This window comes from Motacilla alba, chromosome 2, assembly GCF_015832195.1.
Source record: "Motacilla alba alba isolate MOTALB_02 chromosome 2, Motacilla_alba_V1.0_pri, whole genome shotgun sequence".
In the NCBI taxonomy this organism is placed as follows: domain Eukaryota; kingdom Metazoa; phylum Chordata; class Aves; order Passeriformes; family Motacillidae; genus Motacilla; species Motacilla alba.
In genome coordinates, this window is record NC_052017.1 from 91,270,724 (window position 1) to 91,292,351 (window position 21,628).

Below are 21,628 nucleotides of genomic sequence, written 5' to 3' on the forward strand. Positions count from 1 at the left end.
AGGAGAAATGTTTTATGGTGTGTTGTTTTGTTTCTTTTTTGCCTAGCAAAGTTTTGAGATACTGAATGAAGATGATGCTTCATTTATCCTGAAAGTTACACAGACTCTCACTAATGCACTGGTGGAATATCGTCAGCAGGCTGCCTCAAACAAAGTAATGTGGATTTTGTTTTGGTTTTGTTCTACAAACCTGTAGATTCCTGTGATTGTGCATTTTTATTATTATAGATGATATAATGAAACAAAAAATGCTGTGGAGACAGTATTATAAGTTTTGCTCATTAAATACGTAAATTTTGGTAGTGATGATAGGGTAAAATTTTAGCTTTTTTGTTGAAGAGTCTTAATTTCTGTTCAACGGTGCTTGCTTATTTTTTATTATTGATAGAAACTAAAAATCATCTTGCTTATTTCCCATGCTTTTCCTTTCATCTAAGTTTTTCTGCTACTTTTGCCCATTTTTAATTTGGACTTAAGCTTTTCTCATCTCTGCTGACTTGCGTAACACTCCTGTTCTGTTTGCTGTTTCTGTTCCCAGGCTTCACTTTATTCACCATGTAATCACGCATCAGTGATGTGAATTTTTTTTTCTGATACAACTTCTGGTCCTATTCTTTGGACTGTTCTTTCTGAGGTCTCATTCTTCTTCCATTATTAGAAACCCAGTTTTTCCCCTCTCTGCTATTACTTGTGACTGACTTATCTTTACATAAGCAGTACATACAGAGGTGTTTTGAACACTTTTCTGAGGCTGCTGACACGTTACAAAACAATGAAATTCTCACTGAAATAACTTCTAACCTACAAGGTGTGGAAGACCAAAATGTTTTCCTACATTAGGCCTTGTTAGTATTCTAAATTGGGATCTTTCAATGGTAATTTTTTAGCTAAATCTTCTATTTTGAGTGTAAAATGCTTCCTTTTTAGAGCTGACAAGTTGAGAATTAGGCTCAATGAGTATCACTTCATTGCCTAATATAGAGCTTTTTCAGGCCTAGAGAGATATGATGGGCAGTGTATACAGAGATGTTATTAGCCCTATGATTTGCAAAGAAATATGTGATTTTTCAGATTTGGTAGCAGAAATACTGGTGTTTTATTTGGTTTGTGATCATTAAAAATGTAGTAGTTCATTGTTCCAAGAGGTTGTCCTGATGAGATTTTAAACTTCTTTTATTTTTTTTTTTAACTCATAGGACCACTTAGGTGCTGGATATAATGGAGAAGCAGAACTAGAATATTCCACAGAACAGCCTGGCCCAACTTCAGCAGATATTAATGACTCTGACACTGGTAATGTTGGCTTTGAAGTCTTTAATGTGGGTTAATCTTAACACTGAACCTTGCATAAATTATAGTAAGCCTTTCTTCCTGCTTTTCTAAAAGCAGTGCTTAAGAGCAGAATAAAGCCAGAGTCAAGTAGCATAAATAGATAGGTTTGGTTTTTTTTCCCCCATTCTCTACTAATATTAGAAAGAGAAGACTATTAAAACACATTTATTCTACTTAATTGTAGGATTTGGAGAGAAATTGTGTCAGTACCAGCTCTGATTTTTCCTGTGTTCAAAGGCAGCTGTTCCTAAGGAGACTTTCAAAGTCTCTTTGGCTTTTTTTTTTCCCTAGTATTTTTTTCCCTTCTTGATGGAGGAGTTGTTTCCAGCAGGTTTAGTCAAATCAAGATGTTAGTAGAAAGTTGTGTGGTAGAGGATAGATAATTCTCTTTAATACCTGAATACTCCAGCTACTTGGCCTCAGTATTTCTGATTAATTTTTTCAAAGAATCCTGGACTTCGTGGAGGTAATTTTCTTCTGATAGAAACAAATGGCTGTTTTTCTTAAACCTAGGAAGTACAATCCTATGCTTGGGAAGGCAAGATACCCAGAATACTAGTGGAGCTATTTTGTGTGATTTTTTTTTCCCTGTACTGTGTCAATTCTTTAGTTTTTCTGGAAAGTTTAGCTTTCAAAACCCTTAATTTTTACAATGGTAATACCAAAAATTGCAGTGACTTTGAATATTTGAGATTTGAGACCTTTATTTTGTTTTTGTAAGTGTAATGGAAATAGCTTTCACCTACCTCCCCACCCTTGTTTGTCCAGGATTTTCTGTAACTGGAAAGCATTCGTGACTCTTGGTGGTTTGAAAATGCAGCAAAGTCAGGTGTGAACTGTACCAGCAATGCTGCTGTGCCAGACTGGAAATGCTTGTTTTGAAAAGCCCTATTTAGAGAAATAAGTAGTGAAGGCTCTTCAGAATCCTCTCTTATTGAAAAACAGTGTTTCCCTTCTTTAGACTACTCAAGCAGCTGGTCAGCTAAGCAGTTCTTACCAGCCAATGAAGATGAACCCCAGAACTTTTCAACTGGCTCTTTGGAAACAGCTTATGAGAACAACATCACGACTGAGTTTTTGAACAGTGTAAGAAACATGAACGCTGAGGAAGTTACTGACACCCTACACAGAATAGCAGCATCAAATCCAGCTTTCAGAGGTAATTTGCATACACATGTACACACACACGCATATATAAACATATACATAACATCATATATTAGCTCTGGGAAATATTAAGGACTTATATGGGTCGAAGAACTTTGAGGTATTAAGGAGGGTTGAAGAGAATTATTTTTTCCCACCCTCTAACTTTTGCAGGATCCAGTTTAGGAATGGTAATTCAGAATAGCTGCTTTCCCACGCAGGCATTAGTAATTGCTGATTTTGATTTTTTTTTAAATTCTTCTCTCATTTTTGCATAGTAACATTTGCATGGCGAGAGACAGTAAACTAAAACCAAATATACTGGTATTAGAAAATTAGAATCTTCTTTGAGCTGTAAGTGGAGAAATGCTACTTTTGAGAATACCAACAGTGAAAAATTTTTTATTTAGTTCCTGAAATAAGTATATTTGCACAGTAAAATAAAAATAATAATGAATCAGTGACAAGTAGTCTCCCTGTTTCTCACAACTTTCTAATAAGTGTCAGCTATTAAACCTTCCCACACCTTCAGTCAATTACTGCTCTCTCTTCAAAAGCTTCCTTGTGTATGTTTCTAAGCTTCTCAGAGTGTGTAACCTCATAAAGGTTAAAAAAAGAACACTAAAGATGAGTACAACGTAGGAAAGCTTTCAGTTTCCAGGCACATACTAATTGTTCTCCATTAAGGTATTTTTCTTTTAATAAGAAAAGATCCAAAATTCATCTCAGCACCTGAATGTTTCAGTACAACATGTATTTTTAAATTAATTTTATCATAAAATTGCTTGTTTTTTGATTTTTGTTTGTTTGTTTGCCTTTAACTAAGGAATTGATATACCAAATGTTATCAGGATCCTGACTGAAAGTGGAACTCTGAGGGGACCAAGCAATGGCAGCACACAGTGACATGGTACTTAATAATGTAGCAATCTTTGCTTTCTGTAAGTTTGTTGTTTTACTTCATTTGACCTCAGTGGAGTTATTTTGTTTTACATTAAAGTTTTGTACAGTGTTTTCTATATAAAATTAATAACTTGGTTTTGATATTCTTGTTATTTATTTTTCCATTTAGCTGAAAGTTCTGTATTGTGGAAAGGTTGTAAAGCTCATGATCATTCTTTCTGTGTTAAAACAGCTTTTTAAACAGGTAACTTGCTTTCTTCAGTATTATTAAATACTGTACATAGACAGTCTGAACTTTTCTTAATGTTGGTTCTTGTACAAAGAATCATCAGCAGAATGAACTACTGCGCTCAGCAGTACAAACTCATCCTACAACAAATGCTTGGAAGTTATTCCCTGTGGCTGCTGGGACTGAATAAAAAGTTTTGATTACTTTGTAATCAAAAACTCTTTCCCATATAAGGGTTATGAACAAGTCTCCACATTTTTTTTCTTAGTAAGATTAAAAATAATAATAAAAAGTCAATGCTGTCAGTCTCGTGCTGAGATGAGAAGTGCCTGGATTATAGCTGATTTAGGGAGCATAGAAGCTCAGCAAAGTTAGTAGACGTTAGGTATGTTTTGCAAATTTAGAGATATTTCCCAACAGGAAATATAAGCAGGCTCTGGCTAAGAGGCACTGATGTGGTGGCAAAAGTATCTTTTGTCTTTTATCCTGCCAGTATGAGAATGAAATGAAAGCTGGCTTACACTGTCCTTCAGGCTCTTTTAACATGAACTTTTTTCCAACTAAACTAGTACTGGTTCTGACTGAATGTACGTGTCTATATATTAATGACTTCTACTTTTGTAGGAGGGTGAAAAAATGTTTTGAATGGTTATAGATTAATTTGCTTGGGAAAAACTATTTTTTAAAGGGATTAAAATTCACTTCCTGCTTGTGATGCTGGGTAGCATTCAGTGGTTCTAATTAAAGCTCTTCAGCTTTGCAGCCAAATACTGGTGTAATTGAGACATTCTGGGGCCAGATGGCAAATGAAGTTTTTAGTGTTAACTTACTTTTTTTTTTTGAGATCTGGATGGAATTTGAGAATCTTCATCTTGTGATGGTTTCACATCTTCATACCATGGAGTGCAAGATGCAGTAAAACTAAGGTAACAAAGAAAGCACCAACAAAATTTATGAGTTTTATTATATGAACAGACCCAGGAAGGAAAACTTTTCATAGAAAAATTAAAACACTGCGTTTTAAAGAAGCTCTGAGGAATTTCTGGGATGCATCTAAATCTGTTCTTATCAGAGGCAGAGATGGAACCAGAGTTCTTACAGTTCATTTATTCTGCATAGGAACAGTTTTAATGCCTGCTTAATGGAGGTGAACTTAATCAGTAAAAATTCTGAATTCTGAAAGTAAAAATAGAAACATCTTTTTCCTGCTTGTTTTCAAGATGAAGAACAATCTTTGTATTAAAAAAACAAAATCAGAATATTTAGCTGTTGTAAATGGCCATCTCTGAGAAAGCTTCTTTTTCCTCTTACTATGGAATCATTCCAAGTGGAAACAAAGTTACAATAAAGCTGAAATAACTTGGGTTTGAGGTGGATTTTTTTGCTTGGGTGTAGGAGGAGCATGCTGAAAAAGGAGAGACCCCTAAATCTGTAGTACACTGACATATAATGGTTGAATGGTGTGCTGCAGAGCGCTGCTGTACCCCTCAGAGACAGCTGAGAAACCTGAACTGGGTAAGAGTCATCAAGTGTATGCTCCTGGAAATGTTTTCAAAGAACACAGTCCAACATAGTCCATTCAGCTGTACAATTATTTTTATTTTTTCCTTTCTCACTTGGTGCAAATAGAGGCTGAAGAGCATTGTATTATTTTATTCTTGTATCTGCCTCTGTTTTGTGATGGCTTAGTGTGTTCTTATACTAATGGAAAACTGTATATTTGTTCCAAAACACATGTTTTACCTGTGCCAGTATTGCACAGTAAGGGAAAAAAAGGCATTATCTTTATTCATAATATTTAAACAATGCTGTTGGCTGGATTTAATATTATACATTTTTGGTTTCTCACCATAACAGCAAGGCAGACTTCTGAGGTAACTGGAGAACTAATAAAAGCTCAGCAGTAACAAAAATTAAACCAAGAGAAAATTTATTTTCTGTAAAGCTTCATCTAGGTTTTACATATTTTACTGAGACCAGAGAGCTTTGAGGAATTATTTTTAACAAAAAGCTGCAGAACTCCTACTCCTCACAGAAGGCAGAAAGGGGAAGGGACAAGGGTGTTCACAGGTTAATTGATAAGAAATGAACAGTACAGAGCATGCAACTGCAGAGTTACTGTCTCATGCGAATCGAGACATTGTTGTAGACTGGTGTGGAAACATCCTCATCTGTTTGAAGTTTGTTGCCTCCTGGGTCTCCCAGGGTTTTGCACTATCTTTCTGATGTGGGAATTCATTACCCCGTTGGAGCAGCAAGCTTTATGTGGGTACACACGTACAAAAGCGTGCAGCATGCCTCGTGGTTTATATGTGAAATAGTAACAATAACCTCAAATGCCAGTGCTGAATCTGCAGTGCCTTCACTGGAAGAATCACAGAATCATTTAGGTTGGAAAAGGCCTCAGATCAAGCCTAACCCATGACCCTACACCATCATGTGTACTAAACTGTGGCACTCCTGTCTTTCCTTAAATACCTGCGGGGATGGTGACTCCATCGCCTTCCTGGACAGTCCATTCCAATGTTCAACCCTTTTCAGAAGAGAAATTACTCCTGATCTCTAACCTAAACCACCCCTGACACATCTTAACACTGTGTCCTCTCATCCTGTTGCTGATTGCCTGGGAGAAGAGGCTGACCCCCACCTGGCTACACTCTCCTTCCAAGGGTTATAGAGAGTGATAAAGCCCCCCTCCGCCCAGCCTCCTTTTCTCCAGGTTGAACCCAGCTGCCTCAGCTGCTCCTCACAGGACCTGTGCTGATCTAGGTACTGGTTATTATTACTGCATTCTGCTGTGGTGCCCGAGCAGCCATGCTTCAGGGGCAGGGAGTACATCTTCCCAGAACCACAGAGTAAAACCAAGGCAGACGGGACCCACAGAAATCATCGAGTTCAGCTCCTGGCCGGGGGTATATCCTGCACAGGACACGCCAAGAGTCACACCATGTGCTTGTACAAACACTTCCTGAACTCAGGCTTGGCGCTGTGATCGCCGCCCTGGAGATCCTGTTCCAGTGCCCGCCTCCCTCGCCGTGAAGAACCTTTTTCTTGCCTCCACCCAAACCTCCCCTGACACAACTTGGGGCCGTTCCCTCGGCTCCTGCCCACTGCTCACTACAGAGAAGAGATCATTGCCTGCCCCTCCTCTTCCCCTCTCGAGGAAGATGCACACAAGCCGCCCTATCCCAGACGGAGCCGAAGTGTTCCCGCTGCTTTCCCGCCCGCAGGGGGACACCGGGGCCTCCCTGCCCGCAGGGGGCGCCAGCGCGCTCGGCCGCGGCGGAAGCGCGCGTCCCGCTGGCGCGCGGGGCGGGCGCTGGCGGCGCCGCTCACGTGGGCGGCCGCTTCCGGGCAGGCGCTCGGCGGGGGCGGAAGCGGGGCTGGCGCTGCCGCGCGCGTGGTTGGTGAGCGGGCGCGCGGGCGGCCGCGCGCGGGCGGAGCGGGAGGGGGCGGACGGGGAGGAGGATCGGGATCGGGATCCCGGGCCCGGCGCGGTCCCTCTCGCTCCGCATCCCCGCTCGCGGGGCCGCCGCGCTCGCCCGGCCCCTGCGCCGAGGGCCGCCCGCCTTTTGTGCGACCCGCCCTCCCCTCACGTTCCTGCGCCGGGGAGGCGGCGGGAAAAGCGGGAGCCGCGGCGGCGCGGGCCGGGTGCCGCTCCCGGGGAAAGCGGCGGCATCGGCTCCGCCGCGCCCCGCCGCCCCTGCCCCACCTCCCCCGGCGGCTTCTCCTCGCCGCCTCGCCCGGCGCTCCCGGGGCCGAAGTCGCGGCCTCCCCGGCGGGCGGCGGGCCGGCTCTGACGCGCCTTTATTTGAACGCCTCGTAGAGCGACTGGAGCGGGGCGGAGGGAAGCGGCGTTCGGCGAGCGAGCCGAAGGATGTCCCGGGACGGCGAGGAAGGCGGCGTGACGGCCTAGAGCCGCGGGAGGAGCGGCCGCTGCGGCGCTCCGGTGCGGCGTGCGCGGCGCGGGTCGGGCGGTGCGGTGCGGTCCAGGCGGCGGCGGCGGGGGATGCGCTGCCGGCGCGGGAGCCGCGCGGAGGTGATCGCCTGTAAGTATCGCTGTGCTGTGCCGGGAGAGAGCTCGCCCGGGGGGGAAATCCGTATCAGGTCGGAGGAGTCAGTTAGGGCGTGTGCCTTGCCTTCGGGTTTCTCAGGATTTTCCTGACTGAGCAAGGTTGTGAGGTTCCCGAAGGATGCCGCTTGAGAGCTGCGAGGGAGTGAAACCGGAATCATTTGGTTGGAAAAGAGTTCCAAGATCATCGGGTCCTACCTGTAGCTGAATATTTTTTCTGAGCCTGAGGTGAGGGTGTCTAAGTGACAGCTGAAGTGATGTCTGAAAAGAGCTGCATGCTGCTTTATGTTTAAGGAAGCCTGCCTCTATTGGACGTTGTTTTAATGTTTTGGGTTGTAAAACCGTGTTAGTGCTTAACTGTTAGGTGCACTTAGCTCAGTCTTACTGGAGGAGAGCCAGGTGAAAATACACAGAATCACAGATTAGTTAGGGTTGGAAGGGACTTCTGGAAATCATTTAGTCCAGCCCACTTGCCAAGACAGTATAACCTAAAGCAGGTGACATAGGAATGCATCCAGGTGGGTTGGATTGTCTCCTGAGACCTTCTTGGGCAGCCTGTTCCAGTGCTCTTATGCCCTTAGAGTAAAGAATTTCTTCTTCATGTTGAGGTGGAATTTCTTATGTTTTGGTGTATGGCCATTGTTCCTCATCCTGTTGCTGAGCACCACTGAAAACACTCTGGCACCATCCTCTTGGCACCCATCTTGGAGAAATTTAGATGCAATAATGAAATTCCCACTTGGTCTTCTCCAGACTAAACAGCTTCCCAGGCCCAGCTTCCACAGTCTCTCCTCGCAAAACGCAGTTTGTGTCAAAGGCAGTTGTTTCAGCAAGAAGTTTCATTGAAATGGTTACATAATTTCATCAGCTGTAGACAGTTTTGCCTGATGTCTTATTATGTAGCCACTGCGGTGTTTACATCCTTGTATTTTGTAGGGATTTTATCTTTAGGTACAGCATGGTACATATGAATTGGAAACAGATAGGCTTAGATTACCAGTTCTTCCCAGAATATTTATTGTGAGGTAAGCTGTGCTGCTTTTAGTAGAAGAAAGGATATTTTACAAGCCTCCTCCTTTAAAAGACCATAATTGACTCTGTTCACTTGTGTGCACACCTGTATTGCAGAGTTTTTATGCTGATTGGGAGCCAGACATCTACTCTGGTAAAAGCAAACCTTGTAAGTGGAAATAACTTCTACGTCAAAAGCTTCTAGCTATTTCTATATATCAAGTGGTGAAATTCTTGGAATTCTTTCCTAAAAAGATGCATATGGTAAAAATCAAACTTTTATAAAGCCATGGTTGTTATAGTTAGACACTAAAGGACCTTTTTCTTTTGGCACCAGGCTTCAAGATTTTTAAAAGCCTTTTGAGTTGATAGGTTACTTATGCCAAATTTGTACTTCAGTTAAAGTGGTCTTGCATATAATTTTTTTAACCTAGTGTGTGAAAAGCAGAAATTAAATTGTAGTCAAATGTTGGTGTAATCAGTTGTTTAAATTGTTTTAAAATAGTAGAAAATGATACTTTGTTTTAAAACAGTCCTTAATGATTATCCTGTTGATGTATATATGAAATATTCTAGTACAGCACAAATTTCAGCTTGAAGTCCATTGGGAAGATTAACTGTAGGAATGATGATCACATCCAGCTGAAGAGAATCATTGTTTGGATATATTATTTAGAAATTTCTGGGTTTAGTCTGTTGTATTGTTGGGCTTTTTGGCTTGGGTTTTTCTTGATTCAGTTTTTTTTTTTGTTTTTTTTTTGTGGGGAAAGTGGATGGTGGTTTGTTTGGGGTTTTCTTAATAGGATTAAATAAAGCAATCTGTGGTGTAGTGATTGCTGGGGCCTTTTCAGTGTGTTCTTTTTTTCTTTTTTTTTTTTTTTTTTTTTGACTTGGTAGAAGTAAGTGTCCTTCAGTATCAGAACAGATAGAACAAAACCAAAAAGCTGTTAAGAAACTTACGGGGGTTTTAATTTATTTTGGTTGTTGTACCTCTATTCCAGTATGTTTGTGCAGCTTACAAGTTTAGTGGCTCAGATATCTCATTTCTTATGCCTTATTAAAAATGTCTTTGTTTTCCTTTTTTTTTAGTTGTAGTTGCCCGTTTGACCTTTTCTTTCCCCCTACTTTGAGTTACACTGAAAATACCAGTCTGTTCGTTTAAATATAAGTTTTCTGAGGGGTTTTGTGTCCTTCTATTGGTGAAGGCCTGTTTAAAGCTGTGGTTGTACATGTGCAGGCTGTGTGCTGCTCGCCATGGACTTGGTGAGCAATGTACAGTTGAAAGTGGTTCGCTGAGCTCCTCGGCTTGACAAGAGTTGAGTATGGAAAAAGTTGCTTTGTTGGCAGGAACTTTTTAAAACAAAACCAAATCAGCAACTTAACTCTTGATAAAGCAGTGGCAGATGCAGATATCTGGATGCTTTTTAATAAAAAAAAGCAAAGGCGGCCAAAGGAGCAGCAGAATGTTTTCTGGACACTGGAAGAGCAGCTGCATGGAATCAGGCTGCTTGTCTGTTTAGTCTAGCATTTTGTCGCAGGAGTGCACACTCGTTTATGCATAGACAAAAGAATGAAAACAGTAGCTGTTGTTAGGAGGTTGCTGCTCTTCGGTGGAAAAACTACTTTTGTTGTGTATTTAATAAAATTAAATTCTCTTTTTGCAGAGAATCAGAATGACTAAAAAAAGGAAACGTCAGGAGGATTTCCAGAAAGTGAAATTAAAAGTTGGGAAAAAAAAGCCTAAACTAGAGAATGCAACTGATACTACCTTCAAAACAAAGGCCATACAAATTCCTGAGCAGCTTAAAGAAGATGGAGTGCTTCCTACACAAAATAGAAAACTTAACATAAAGGTATACTGTGAAATTACCTTCTGAAATTACAGAAAAATTGCTTGCCTTTTATCTAGGTTGATGATATTTACTGCAATTTGGGAAAAAACATTTATTTTAAAAAAATGCAGCTGGCTATCTGAATGCAGCCTCGTATTTGAACAATCTTGTATTTCTCTGCAGGGTGGATTTGTTTTACTTCCTTTGTGTCATCTTCTGTCTCTTGCAGCTCTGTGCTTAATCGGAGGAAAGCTATTCAGGCTGAGGTTTTGTAGTTCTGCTTTTGAGAACAAGAGTGAGAGGACTTTCCCTTGGTCATCCCTCTGTTGAGTCAGTGCGGTTGTCCATAAACTTAAGAAGGAGACCTAAGGACAAGTCATTATATTTTGGTTTTCCTATCATCGACTTCTGATTATTTGTTTATTGTTGTGCTATAAAATGCATACCATGTTCATTCTAAACTCATTTTGCTATTGTGAACAGCAGTACATTGTAAGAATAGTCTGTATTTTTAAGTGTATAGGAAAAAATGTGCAGAAAATACATGGAGGAAGTTTAACAGTTTAAAATAGTAATGATGGCAAGTGTATATGTTTGTTTCCTTTTAGGATCTGCTCTCACAGATGCATCACTATAGTCCTGGGGTTAAGCATAATGCACTTCTTGGACTCAAAGAACTCCTGTCTCAGTATCCCTTTGTAATTGATGCACACCTTTCCAGTATAATAAGTGAGGTGGCAGCTGTGTTTACAGACAAAGATTCCAGTGTCAGAGGAGCAGCTGTTCACCTGCTGCAGTTCTTGGCTTCAAAAATAAGAGCGGAACAGATTGCTCCATTTTTTCCTTTGGTAAGTGCCCATCTCTCTAGTGCCATGACTCATATCAGTGAGGGAATTCAGGAAGATTCATTGAAAGTCTTGGACGTTCTATTGGAAGCATACCCAGCTCTTCTTACAGACCGCAGCATTATATTGTTGAAGAATTTTGTAGAGCTTATTTCTCACCAGCAACTCTCAAAAAGACTGAAAAGCAGGGACAAACTTTCGTGGATGCTCTCTGTTAACCCAAATCGCCGAGTAACTTCTCAGCAGTGGAGGTTAAATGTACTTACCAGGCTCAAGAAGTTTCTCCAAGCAGTGGTAGATGGATCCAGTGATACAGAGGATGAAGGGCTCCAAGAGCAGAAGGACAACTCTCATTCTGTGAGGAACCCAGTATGTATTAGTTGGAAGCTCCATGCAAATAATCAGCAACATATACAACTGTTTGAAAGTGGTGGCTTACGACCAAAGATCAACTCATCATTTAGACTGAGGTGAGAAAATGTTAACTAGTTTGGGAATTAACGTCAACTGTGTGATCCCAATTTAATTTTTTTTGTGGGATTGTCCCTTAGCCATATTTTAGGACGCTTAGTGTAATGTGTAGTCTTACTACAGAGGCTTGAAAATACAGAAATATTTAGCAGATAACTGTGTTGTGTGAATATCAAGAACCTTTATAACATAAAAGTCTTTATTTTATGTTATTAATGATAATTTTGGATTACCAGCTCTGTTGGGATATTTTTGGAATGCAAACTGACAACTTCTTGCAGGATGTCTAACAGACCTAGGGACAAGTAGGCAAATTTCTTTATGTGAAATATAAGCTTGTTTGTGATAATGAATTTTACTGAAATTTTGTGCTTTTACCTTCAAGAGTCTATCAAAAGCTCAAGAGTCTGTTATCTTTGACTGTAGCTCCTTTTAAAAAGGACAGCAGGATGAGATGTGTCTGGTGGTATGTTCTGCTGAGTTTCCAATTCTAGATATTTTAATCACTTCACCACTTTATATATTCACTGTGGATGAAAGATGTCTCGGCTGAGACATGCTGTTGAATATGAAAGGAGGTGTAGTGTGCTTAGTCACAGAGAGGTTTGTGTGGGTTTCAGTAGTACTCTAAACAGATGTGAGCTGAAGTTAAGAGAGAAATAAACAGCTGTTTTGATTTCTCTTCCCCTCTCTGATTCACCCACTAGAGCTGAACCTCCCACCACGCTTTACGGTGCTTTTCAAACATTGGTGTCCCCATATGCATTACTATGGATGTTACATACCTGCTGGCAGGAGCCTTGGAATGATAACTTGAAAAATGGAAGCAGTTTAGCTGTTGCACAGCTCTGTTCCCTGTAGAGACCAAGGTGGTTTGAAGAAAAACCACAATCCTTATTTTACTGCTGGAGAAGACAAAATAAGAGGTATAAAGCAGTTATACCAAATTCATCTAGGAAGTCAGTGGCAAAAAGGGGTATTAAACCCACTGCCTGCTCCATTACTATGTATGTCTTATATCTTTGAAGGAATGAAGGACAGAAGAAGAGGTGTTCTCTCTGAATACCCAGGTTGACCTGAATTGGCAGGTGCTTTTCATCTTTGTCAGGGAGAGACATCCATTCCTGCTCTCCTAGGCTTCCTCTTTGGAGGTAGCATATTACTTGTAGTAGGTATAGGACATGTATTAAGTTAAGTAAGAAGGTCAGCTTTTTCTCTCCTAAGAGAGGTTGTCAGCATAAGTGTTCAGTCATGACTAGCAGTATCTGCTGCAGGTAAAATTTTGGCTGGCAACTAGGCTGGTGATGCCCCCTTGAGGCAGGGGAAGGGTTCAGCTCTGAGCACAGAACAGTCCTGTTGAGTTCCTCTTTGCAGTCAGAAGCACACAGTTGTGGACCGCTGTGTATCAGAGGATGCTTGTATTGTGCCCTGGGTGATATGCAGTGTGTGATGTACCAGGCTGTGTAATAGCTGAAGATGCATTGTATCCAAGGTCTAGGAAAATAAACTTTACATCTGGTGTCACCTGAGTTGGATTCCGCTTTTCTGAGGAGCTAGATTTTGGTGGAACATCGTGATGTGCTTCTGGTTATAAATACTTACAAAAAGATGTTTGCAAGCATGAGGAGGAGCCAGAAGAATAGAAGGAAACATGGCTAGAATCCAAGGCGAGATTGGCAAAGCAAGCTGATGGCAGCAGAACAGAAGAATAGAAAGGGAAGGATCATCTGCTGAAGGTACTAAAATGTTCTCATTTTATTGCATTTGTGCATATTTTTGGTGTATTTGTTTTTCACAAGGGTACATCTTGTTTCAGTGACTATGTGTGAAGTTCCAGTAGTGAAGAGTTGTGGTGGTGGTTTTTGTATTGGCCACTGAAAAAATTTCTAATAATCTCAAGGTGTTTAATTCTGTCACTTCCAGTCCCAATTGTTGCCTTTTACAGGCATTCCCAGGCCTCTGCTATGGCCACTACTGCAAGGACTGAAATGAGTTGTAGTAAGAGGTGCAATACTCAGTGTGTGTGTGTTTAAAGTCAAATAGTCAAGTCTATGACTAGCTAATGATAATGAGTTGACCAAACCATGAGTAATTATTTGCAGAGTGTGTTTGTATTGGTGGTCTTGTCACTAATACTGCAAGTAAGTTTCAACTTTGTTCTTCCAAACAGCATAATAGCATACTAAATTTTTTAAGTTCCTCTATCTATTTTATCTTGCAAGCTCATTGGACAGGGCTGATGTATCAATGATAACCTAGTGATTATGGAATAAGATTTTCTGAATCAGTTTGCAGTATTACTGTTTATTTAAAAGGATAGATTCTGAGCTTGAAATGCTGGATGATTCAATGATGCAAATCTTAAGACTTCATTATCTTCTGTTGTGTGGTAGATCTTCCTATTGTGTGTAAATTAAAAATTGCCATGTATTAGAAAACTGTTAAAATGCATTTTCTGCATTATGTGCTGACTGTGCTGCTTTTTGCATCAAACTCATTTCAGGTGTGGAGAAACAGAAAGCCTTCACAACTCAAGTGTGGTGGTACCAAGGCGTGTGATTTTTTTGTTGTTGTTTTTTTGACTGGAAGAGAAACAGTTGAGCTTCAGATTCGGCTGAGAGTGTTCAATATGAAGTTGCAGAGAAAAGCAAAAATGACTTGAGAAACTGAAATGGAAGATGAAGCATAGCCAATAAATATGTAAATGTGCATCAAAGAGAAATGGAGAATGCAGTTCACTTGGTGTGCTGTGTGTTGGCTGCATTTGCAGTGCACACAGAAAAGGAGGACAAGTAACCTGGCTTAAACTGCAAGCCATGAAAACTTAACTTCCAAAGACTTTTCCTGGTTTAAAGAACAGCAAGTTATTTCCTTGTTTTCTATTTCTTTTACGCTTCCTTGATTTCCCTTTGCTGAATTTCTGTTGTCTTCTTACTGTCAAATGGCAGATATTTACACAATTTTTGTTTGTTTGGTCCTGCTGTATAAAAGTACTGGCATTTTAAAGAAAAATGGCAGCTTAGGGGGTACACAAATACCTTGCAGCACCTTCAATAGTATTTCATTCTGATATAAAGGTGATATGCTTTGCAGTGTTTCTAAAAGTCACCCTACCACTCAAGGGTAGTGATAACAGATATGTGACAGTGCAATTGCCATCAAACCTGCCCAGGTCAAGTGAACCTGTATTGTTAAGGATACTGTACTAATCAAATAAATGCTGGACAGATTGCTGTAATACTTTGTCATCATCTGTTACTGGCACCTAAAAAATATTTTACACTTTTATTGTTAGCCTTGAATATGGGAAGAATCTTACCTTAAAGGATAGGGGCTTCTTCTGCAGGGGTACATAAAAGCTATGCTAAGTATTCTTACCCCACTGCTTTCAGCAGCTGGGAGGAGTACCCCTTTTGGCATGAATTCTTCCTTTTTCCATTCCTTGTTTCAGAAAAGTACTGAAATAGTTGTATGTGTGTTATACTTCTGTAGAAATCTTCCAGTGTGGATTACCAGCTCCTCAGGTTTCATGCACTATTCACTTTTTAATTGGGAAATTTTTGTGTTCCTTAAATAAATTACTGGAATTCCAGAATTCTGCTGTAAAATCAGGTATTCTTTAGAAAAGATATTACTAAAGACTACTACTTAAGAACTATTCCAGCCAATTACTGAAATTTCAGACTCTCATCTGAGAGGATAATCCTGTCACAGCATAGCATTTACAGGACAACCTCACTTTTTCAATGAGATTATAGTCTTGGTATCAACAGGCTTTAGAATTCATTGTGATTGTAACTGAAAGATGGGATTTTTCTGCTGTATTTGAGATGACTGAGAATTAAAAAGTCTAAAATAGAACTATTCACCTTGAGCTCTTTCTAGTCTGAAAGAAGCCAGTGTCTACTGCAGTGCCTGCACTAAGGAAAGGAAATAAGGCAAAAAAATGAACAAATAAACCAAATTATGTTTATTGGATATGCTGGTTGCTGCAGTTAAAGCTAAGCTTTATAAAATTTTAATATGTTTGATAATTGTAGTAAGTAAAAGTAAAGCAAGTTTTCTTTCTTATGATCAGTTATCTTTCCACTTATTCCTTTTATTTTGTGGTGGAGATCTAAATTCTCTCCCCTATCTTGCCTTCATTGAAAAATAACTTGTATTTGTCTCACACTTTGTTTTTATTACTTCTCCCTGTTCCTTTTACGCGTCATTAATACCTGGGTTTTGGTTTAGTAATTTTCTTGATACACTGATATCAACTAGAGAGGAATGGCAGAATAAAATTACTATTATTTGTATTGTAGATGATGGCAACAGCATGTAGCTAGAGGATATAACTAATAGAAGATATAACTAATTTGATAATTTAGAAGAGACTAGGGAAAACTGCTTTCCATCTTCAGTATGAAATTAAAATACTTGTCAACAAAACTTCTGCAGGTCTGTTGAAAGTTTTTCAGTTCCTATTTTGAGTGTATATGTAAAGAAAAATGACTTTGAGATCATCACTGAAATAGAAGGGAGTTTAGCAGGAGGCTCAGTGTGCTAATGTTATGTATGTTAGGAAATTAGAATTTCGATAGGAATTCTCTGCTATGAATTAGGAAATAAAATTGTAATGGAAAACAATTTTACAAATGATTCACTGAAACTGTAATTTCCTTTTTAAGGAATCTGTATTCCTTAAAATTAGCAGGATTTATTCAGGGTTTTAGTTCTTTTAAAGAATCTTGTTTTTAAGTTGGATACAAGTTGCTTGAATTTATCCAGTAGTAGGGTTGGGTCATATCTGCTGATTATCCTTTCAGAGATACAAAGTGTTTTTTGAGTAGGGAGAGAAAAAGAGTTGATTTTCTTGATTTCTGGCAGGTGTTATATTAATTTAAACTGTATCTTAGTTTTTAAATTTTTTTTACTTCATTATCAGATAATTTTCTGTTTAGTTGCTTTTCAGAGCATAATAGCTAAACATTAGGTGGGAACCAAAGGTATATTTTTACAGGGACATTTTTTTCCACATTTAATATGAAAACCATTGTGTTTATTATAGTTGGAGATGGTTATTAACTGTAATAAACCTCATGCATTTGACAACATCTTGTAGTCAGCTTCGTTATTTTGCTTTAATGAGCTTAAAAGGGGTTTTTATTATTTTGTTGTGCTGAATATAATTAATTCCTTCCGGTTAGTTGAAGGTGATAGCATAATGCATATCATATTTCTTCATTTCATACGCTTTACACTTTCATACATTTCATGTAACAGTGGGGAAAGAAATACTGAAATCTAAGAAGTTGTTAAAGAAGCACACAAACTTGCAGGGATACTTGGGGGCAGGTTTGTTGTAGATGGTTTGAATTCCCTTTTTTTCCAGACTGAAATAACTAGCAAGAAAGCCAGCAAATATTTAATGTCTTAAAAAAGTAACTTTTACCATTATTCAGGAAACGGGAAAGAGGTGTAACTGTAATCATGTTTTGAAAGGTGTGATCTTTATCTTTTTATGCTTTTTTGCTTTTGTTGTTTAGGTCTCTGACAAGTGTAATGGACAGTGCAGAAAAAGGCCTGTCCTCGGCTGAAAACTTAAAAGGTTTTATTGAGATAATAATTCCGTTACTGATTGAGTGCTGGATTGAAGCATCTCCTGCACAATCAGCTCCCATTCTTGGAAACCTTTTGGAATCAGAATCTCAGCAGCTTATGCAGCAAGTTCTTAGCATAATACATTTATTGTGGAAACTCACAAAGCGACACGATGAAACATACAAAATGGTAAGGGAGAAACGATCCATGGCGTAATGATGACAGTTCATTTTGTTTTGATAAGGAACTAGTGGTTTGGTGATTTGAAGTACTGAAGACACTTTGTTAAGAGAGAAAAAGCCTAGGTGTTGAGTAGATTTTGAATCTGGATTTTCTTACCTCTTAGTGTAGAAAAGAATTTGTTGAACTGAGCCATGAGTTCAGTAAATAGTCTCCAGGAATCCTCCTTGACTGCAGCACAAAGGTTTTGAAACTGGAATTGGTAATGGAGAAGAGGAGCCTTTTGTCTCCCAGATAACCTCTAGAATATAAATTGGAAGAAAGTGTAGAATGGGGTTGTTTGTTCTTTGTTTTTGTGTGTTGAAAAATTTCTTGGGAGTGGGTAAATGTTTGTAAAGGTAGAAGGTAGTGGTGGTCTGTAATTGCTTGGTGCAATCTGTGTTGCTGTGTCATGATTGGTGGATCATAAGACACTGGATCAAAAAGGATTTTAGGAAGTATCCTCTGAAGTTGTTTTTTTGGGTTTTTTGGTTTTTTTTTTCCCAGGTTATTTTCTCTGTATTTTGCTTAGATAACTGAATTGCTTTTTTTGGTAACTTTTGCTGCTTTTCCAAAAAATTTGCAAATTATCCAATTTCGCTATGGAGGAGTTGGAAGAAATGTCTTGGCAGCTCTTGGTTTAACCTGTGTATAGGACTGTAGGTCCCTTTGCTGAAAAAGCAAAGCTTTTGAAAAGCTACACATAGGGTAATTACTGGAAAACATTTGTGGAATCATTACATTAGACCAAAGTTACCATACATACTCAGCTTTGAGGGATGCATTCAGTGTGTCTGAGCAAAGCACACTGTTCCTCTTTTTTCTGCTTAATCTTTTCTGGAGGCCCTCTTGGAAGCGAGCAAAAAGCAGGCACTTGACCTGATAGATTCCTGTGGCAGCCTCCTGTCCCTAGCCTTTTTCTGAAGGATCCTGGAGAACTGCTGCCCTTAGCCAGAGGGTGCCTGTATTTTTGTCACGTGAACGGCACGCTCCTCTGTCAAGATATGAACTAGTTTGGGTACACACAGTTGGACTATGACCTTAAGTTGTTAGTGGGGAAAAAAAAAATCTGAGGTTGATACAACTTGTTTTTTTCTGGAGCAAATTTCATTTTAGATTGTCTTGTTTGTTTTGTCTTTATAGTTACCATTATATACAAAATGCATTCAAATGGCTCAGTTTGAAAACGAAAGCTTTGCTTATTTAATAGCCCTTGGGCTTACAGGCCAAAGTGGTTATTACAGTCACTGTGGAAAACCACTCTGAATATGCTTGGTGGAAAGCTATTGATCTTTGAAATAGTTTAATGGCCATTCTCTGCTCTTAATAGTCGAATATCGAAAAGATTATTCTGCCTGATCAATTTGATAGCAATGCAGGCTTTTTTAGTGGTGAGTTCTGCTGGACACTTTGTGGAATGGAGGCTGTCTGCTAACCTGCAAAGCAAAATTATTTTAAAATGCTGAATCATTTTTCTGTAAGGGTGGGCTCTCTGCTGGAAGATGTTTTGTCAGTGGGTTTTGAGCCACAAGTACATTAATGACAGGGAAAGGTGAAAGAAGTATCAGAAAATGTTTTAATGGAAAACTCAGAACAATCATTGAAAGTTAAACAGAGTCCACTCTGATTTTAAGAACCCTGATAAAAGTACTTTCATTCAGATCTGTAACTCAGATTAGTATTGCATATATTCACATAAATACGTGCTAAAACATAAAGTGGTTCAGTTAACAACATGTTGTTGCTCAACCTTAACTTACAGCATCTTGTTATACTCCCTTGTTTTGCAGACCTTCATGCACAGCACTTGAAAGTAAAGATGCATGAACAACTTGCAAACAGAAGCTAAAGTTCCTAGTTCCAATGATTCCAGTAATGAATTTTGGAACATAATTGTCTGGATTTATTTAATTTACTCCCATGTTTTCTGTCATCTGCTTTACTTAACAGGAACTATGGCTTCGAATGAATTACCTTGTTGATTTCAAGCACCACTTCATGCGTCATTTTCCTTATTCCTTACAAGATACAGTAAAACACAAAAAGAAAGATCCATGCAAAAGGTAAGAGTAAACTCAATGTCATGTACCAGCTTTTAATTTTGTAAGAGAAGTGGGACAATGTGACTCATGTGCTTTATCAAATATTAAGTTTTTAATGGTGGAAAATAACACTTTTTATTGCGTATTTCTTGAAGATCTGTGGAGATGCAGTTATAGGAAGGTTGCACTGCTTCGAATTGAGACGTTTTAGTTGTTCTTTGTAAAAGTATTGTATAGGAAGTTGTCTGAATAGCATCCAATAGTAAATTAAGTGCTGCCTTAGGGAAATAAAAGCATTTTATTCAGCTCTTGATCTGGAATTTGCATATTGCTAAATGGTGATGGTTTTAGGCTGACTGGTTTCATATTTCTGCATGTTTTCTTCAGCTGACTGCTGAATTACATTAAACATAGTTCAAACATTCTTTTCACCTCCATAGTCTCTAGTTGTATTGTGGGGCTGGGTGAGCATAGCTGGGAGAGGAGATGGGCACACTGTGACTGTCCTGTAGGGCAGAGCAGCCCTGGAGCAGAAGTCAAACACACATTTCATCACTATTGAGCTGTCAAAACAGACGCACCAATTCTGTTTAGCATGACTAAATTCATGGTAAAGTTACTCTGAAATAATTCTGCACCTTTGTGGTCTATGTAGAACACTCTGGTGTATGTACAAGGGGTTTCAGCTGGTGTCCATTTTTATTTTAAAAATAATTTTTTGAAATATTTTTGTTCTCCTTCCCTCCTCTCCTTAGCAACAGAAACTGTATGAAATCCTCAAACAACATCGACCATCTTTTACTGAATTTAACCTTGTGTGACATAATGGTTTCATTAGCAAGCGCTTCAACACTTCAGACGGACTCTGGTTGGCTGGACATGATCAGGAAATTTGTGACAGACACTCTTCAGGATGGCAGCAAGTTGAATAGCAAGCAAGTGAACAGATTGCTTGGGGTGACTTGGAGACTAATGCAAATACAGCAAAACAAGGGTAAGATGAGTAGTTTCTGGAAAGCAAAATTATGCACTGACAAAGCTTTGAGTTGTTTTAGCATTTTAATGCTGCACTTTACGTTCTCAGTTGTTACATGAAAATGCATTTTGTCATAGAGGTAAAATGGATTTTATGGTAATAACCTTGCATGTAGCGTTGGAGACTGTATTTTTGGAATGCTGTTAGATTCATACTGTTGATATCCAAAGTATGAATATATTTGTACCTGCTTTCTGGTTTTGCTTCTTAAGATACTCTTATAAATGGAAGACTAGCTTTATATTGAAAAAGTAACTACTAGGCTGTAGAGATGCATGAGACTTTAATATACCAGTCCTTATTTAAAGTCATTAACATAGCTGATAGACTCTCGAGTACTGTCAGATGACCATTTTAGTTCTGTGGTGATGTGAAATGCCAAGATACTTTTGATGGAAGCTGCTGTTGAGTATTTTCCAAAGTGTTTGATTTGAATCCTTTTCCAAGAGAAAACATTTCCAGTTGTGACTTGCAGGACCTGTCTAATTTTCTTTTATTTCAAGTACCACTTGGTTGTATTCCAAACGAGACCTTGGATATAGAACTTCAAGAAAGAACTTTATCAGTAACCAGAAAAGTCACAGCAGTTTTTATGTTTTACCAGTGTGATAGAAATTAACTCCACATCGAAGTAGTTTAAAGAAAAGCCCTTAGCAACAGATACAATTGTTAGAGTTGTAAAATGAAAATATGTCAAATGTCCTTCAAATACATTTTGGCAGTTAGTTATATTTCCTGCCAAATCCATTTTAATTGGGAATCTGTCTATTCCCGTGTCCCTGGTGACAAAGGTAATAACTCATTCCTATCTGCACTTCAAATTTAGCTTTGTTTGAAGGAAAATAATAATCCAAAGTCAGAGACTGTTGCACCACCTGAGCTAAAACAGAGGAGCTGCTCTTCA

General features: G+C 39.2%; 2 protein-coding genes across 11 annotated transcripts in view; both read left to right on the top strand.

The window, feature by feature from the left end:
* The window catches only part of LOC119696428, a 21,644-nt gene extending 15,620 nt beyond the window's left edge, over positions 1-6,024 (top strand). For 2 of the 8 annotated variants that reach the window (XM_038126189.1, XM_038126165.1), the window contains exons 15-18: positions 47-154; positions 1,197-1,293; positions 2,294-2,491; positions 3,305-4,973. In XM_038126189.1, the coding sequence (XP_037982117.1) occupies positions 47-154; positions 1,197-1,293; positions 2,294-2,491; positions 3,305-3,384 (483 nt within the window). In that variant the 3' untranslated portion in view covers positions 3,385-4,973. Of the gene's footprint in view, positions 1-46; positions 155-1,196; positions 1,294-2,293; positions 2,492-3,304 lie in introns of all 8 variants that reach the window. The other 6 variants (XR_005255596.1, XR_005255597.1, XM_038126190.1 and 3 more) reach the window with 6 other exon arrangements.
* Positions 6,025-6,949: 925 nt separating this feature from the next.
* The window catches only part of TEX10 (testis expressed 10), a 55,254-nt gene continuing 40,575 nt past the window's right edge, over positions 6,950-21,628 (top strand). For 2 of the 3 annotated variants that reach the window (XM_038126117.1, XM_038126133.1), the window contains exons 1-7: positions 6,950-7,017; positions 7,437-7,659; positions 10,358-10,546; positions 11,134-11,840; positions 17,373-17,616; positions 19,597-19,709; positions 20,444-20,682. In XM_038126117.1, the coding sequence (XP_037982045.1) occupies positions 10,367-10,546; positions 11,134-11,840; positions 17,373-17,616; positions 19,597-19,709; positions 20,444-20,682 (1,483 nt within the window). In that variant the 5' untranslated portion in view covers positions 6,950-7,017; positions 7,437-7,659; positions 10,358-10,366. The remainder of the gene's footprint in view (positions 7,018-7,436; positions 7,660-10,357; positions 10,547-11,133; positions 11,841-17,372; positions 17,617-19,596; positions 19,710-20,443; positions 20,683-21,628) is intronic. The other variant, XM_038126123.1, reaches the window with a different exon arrangement.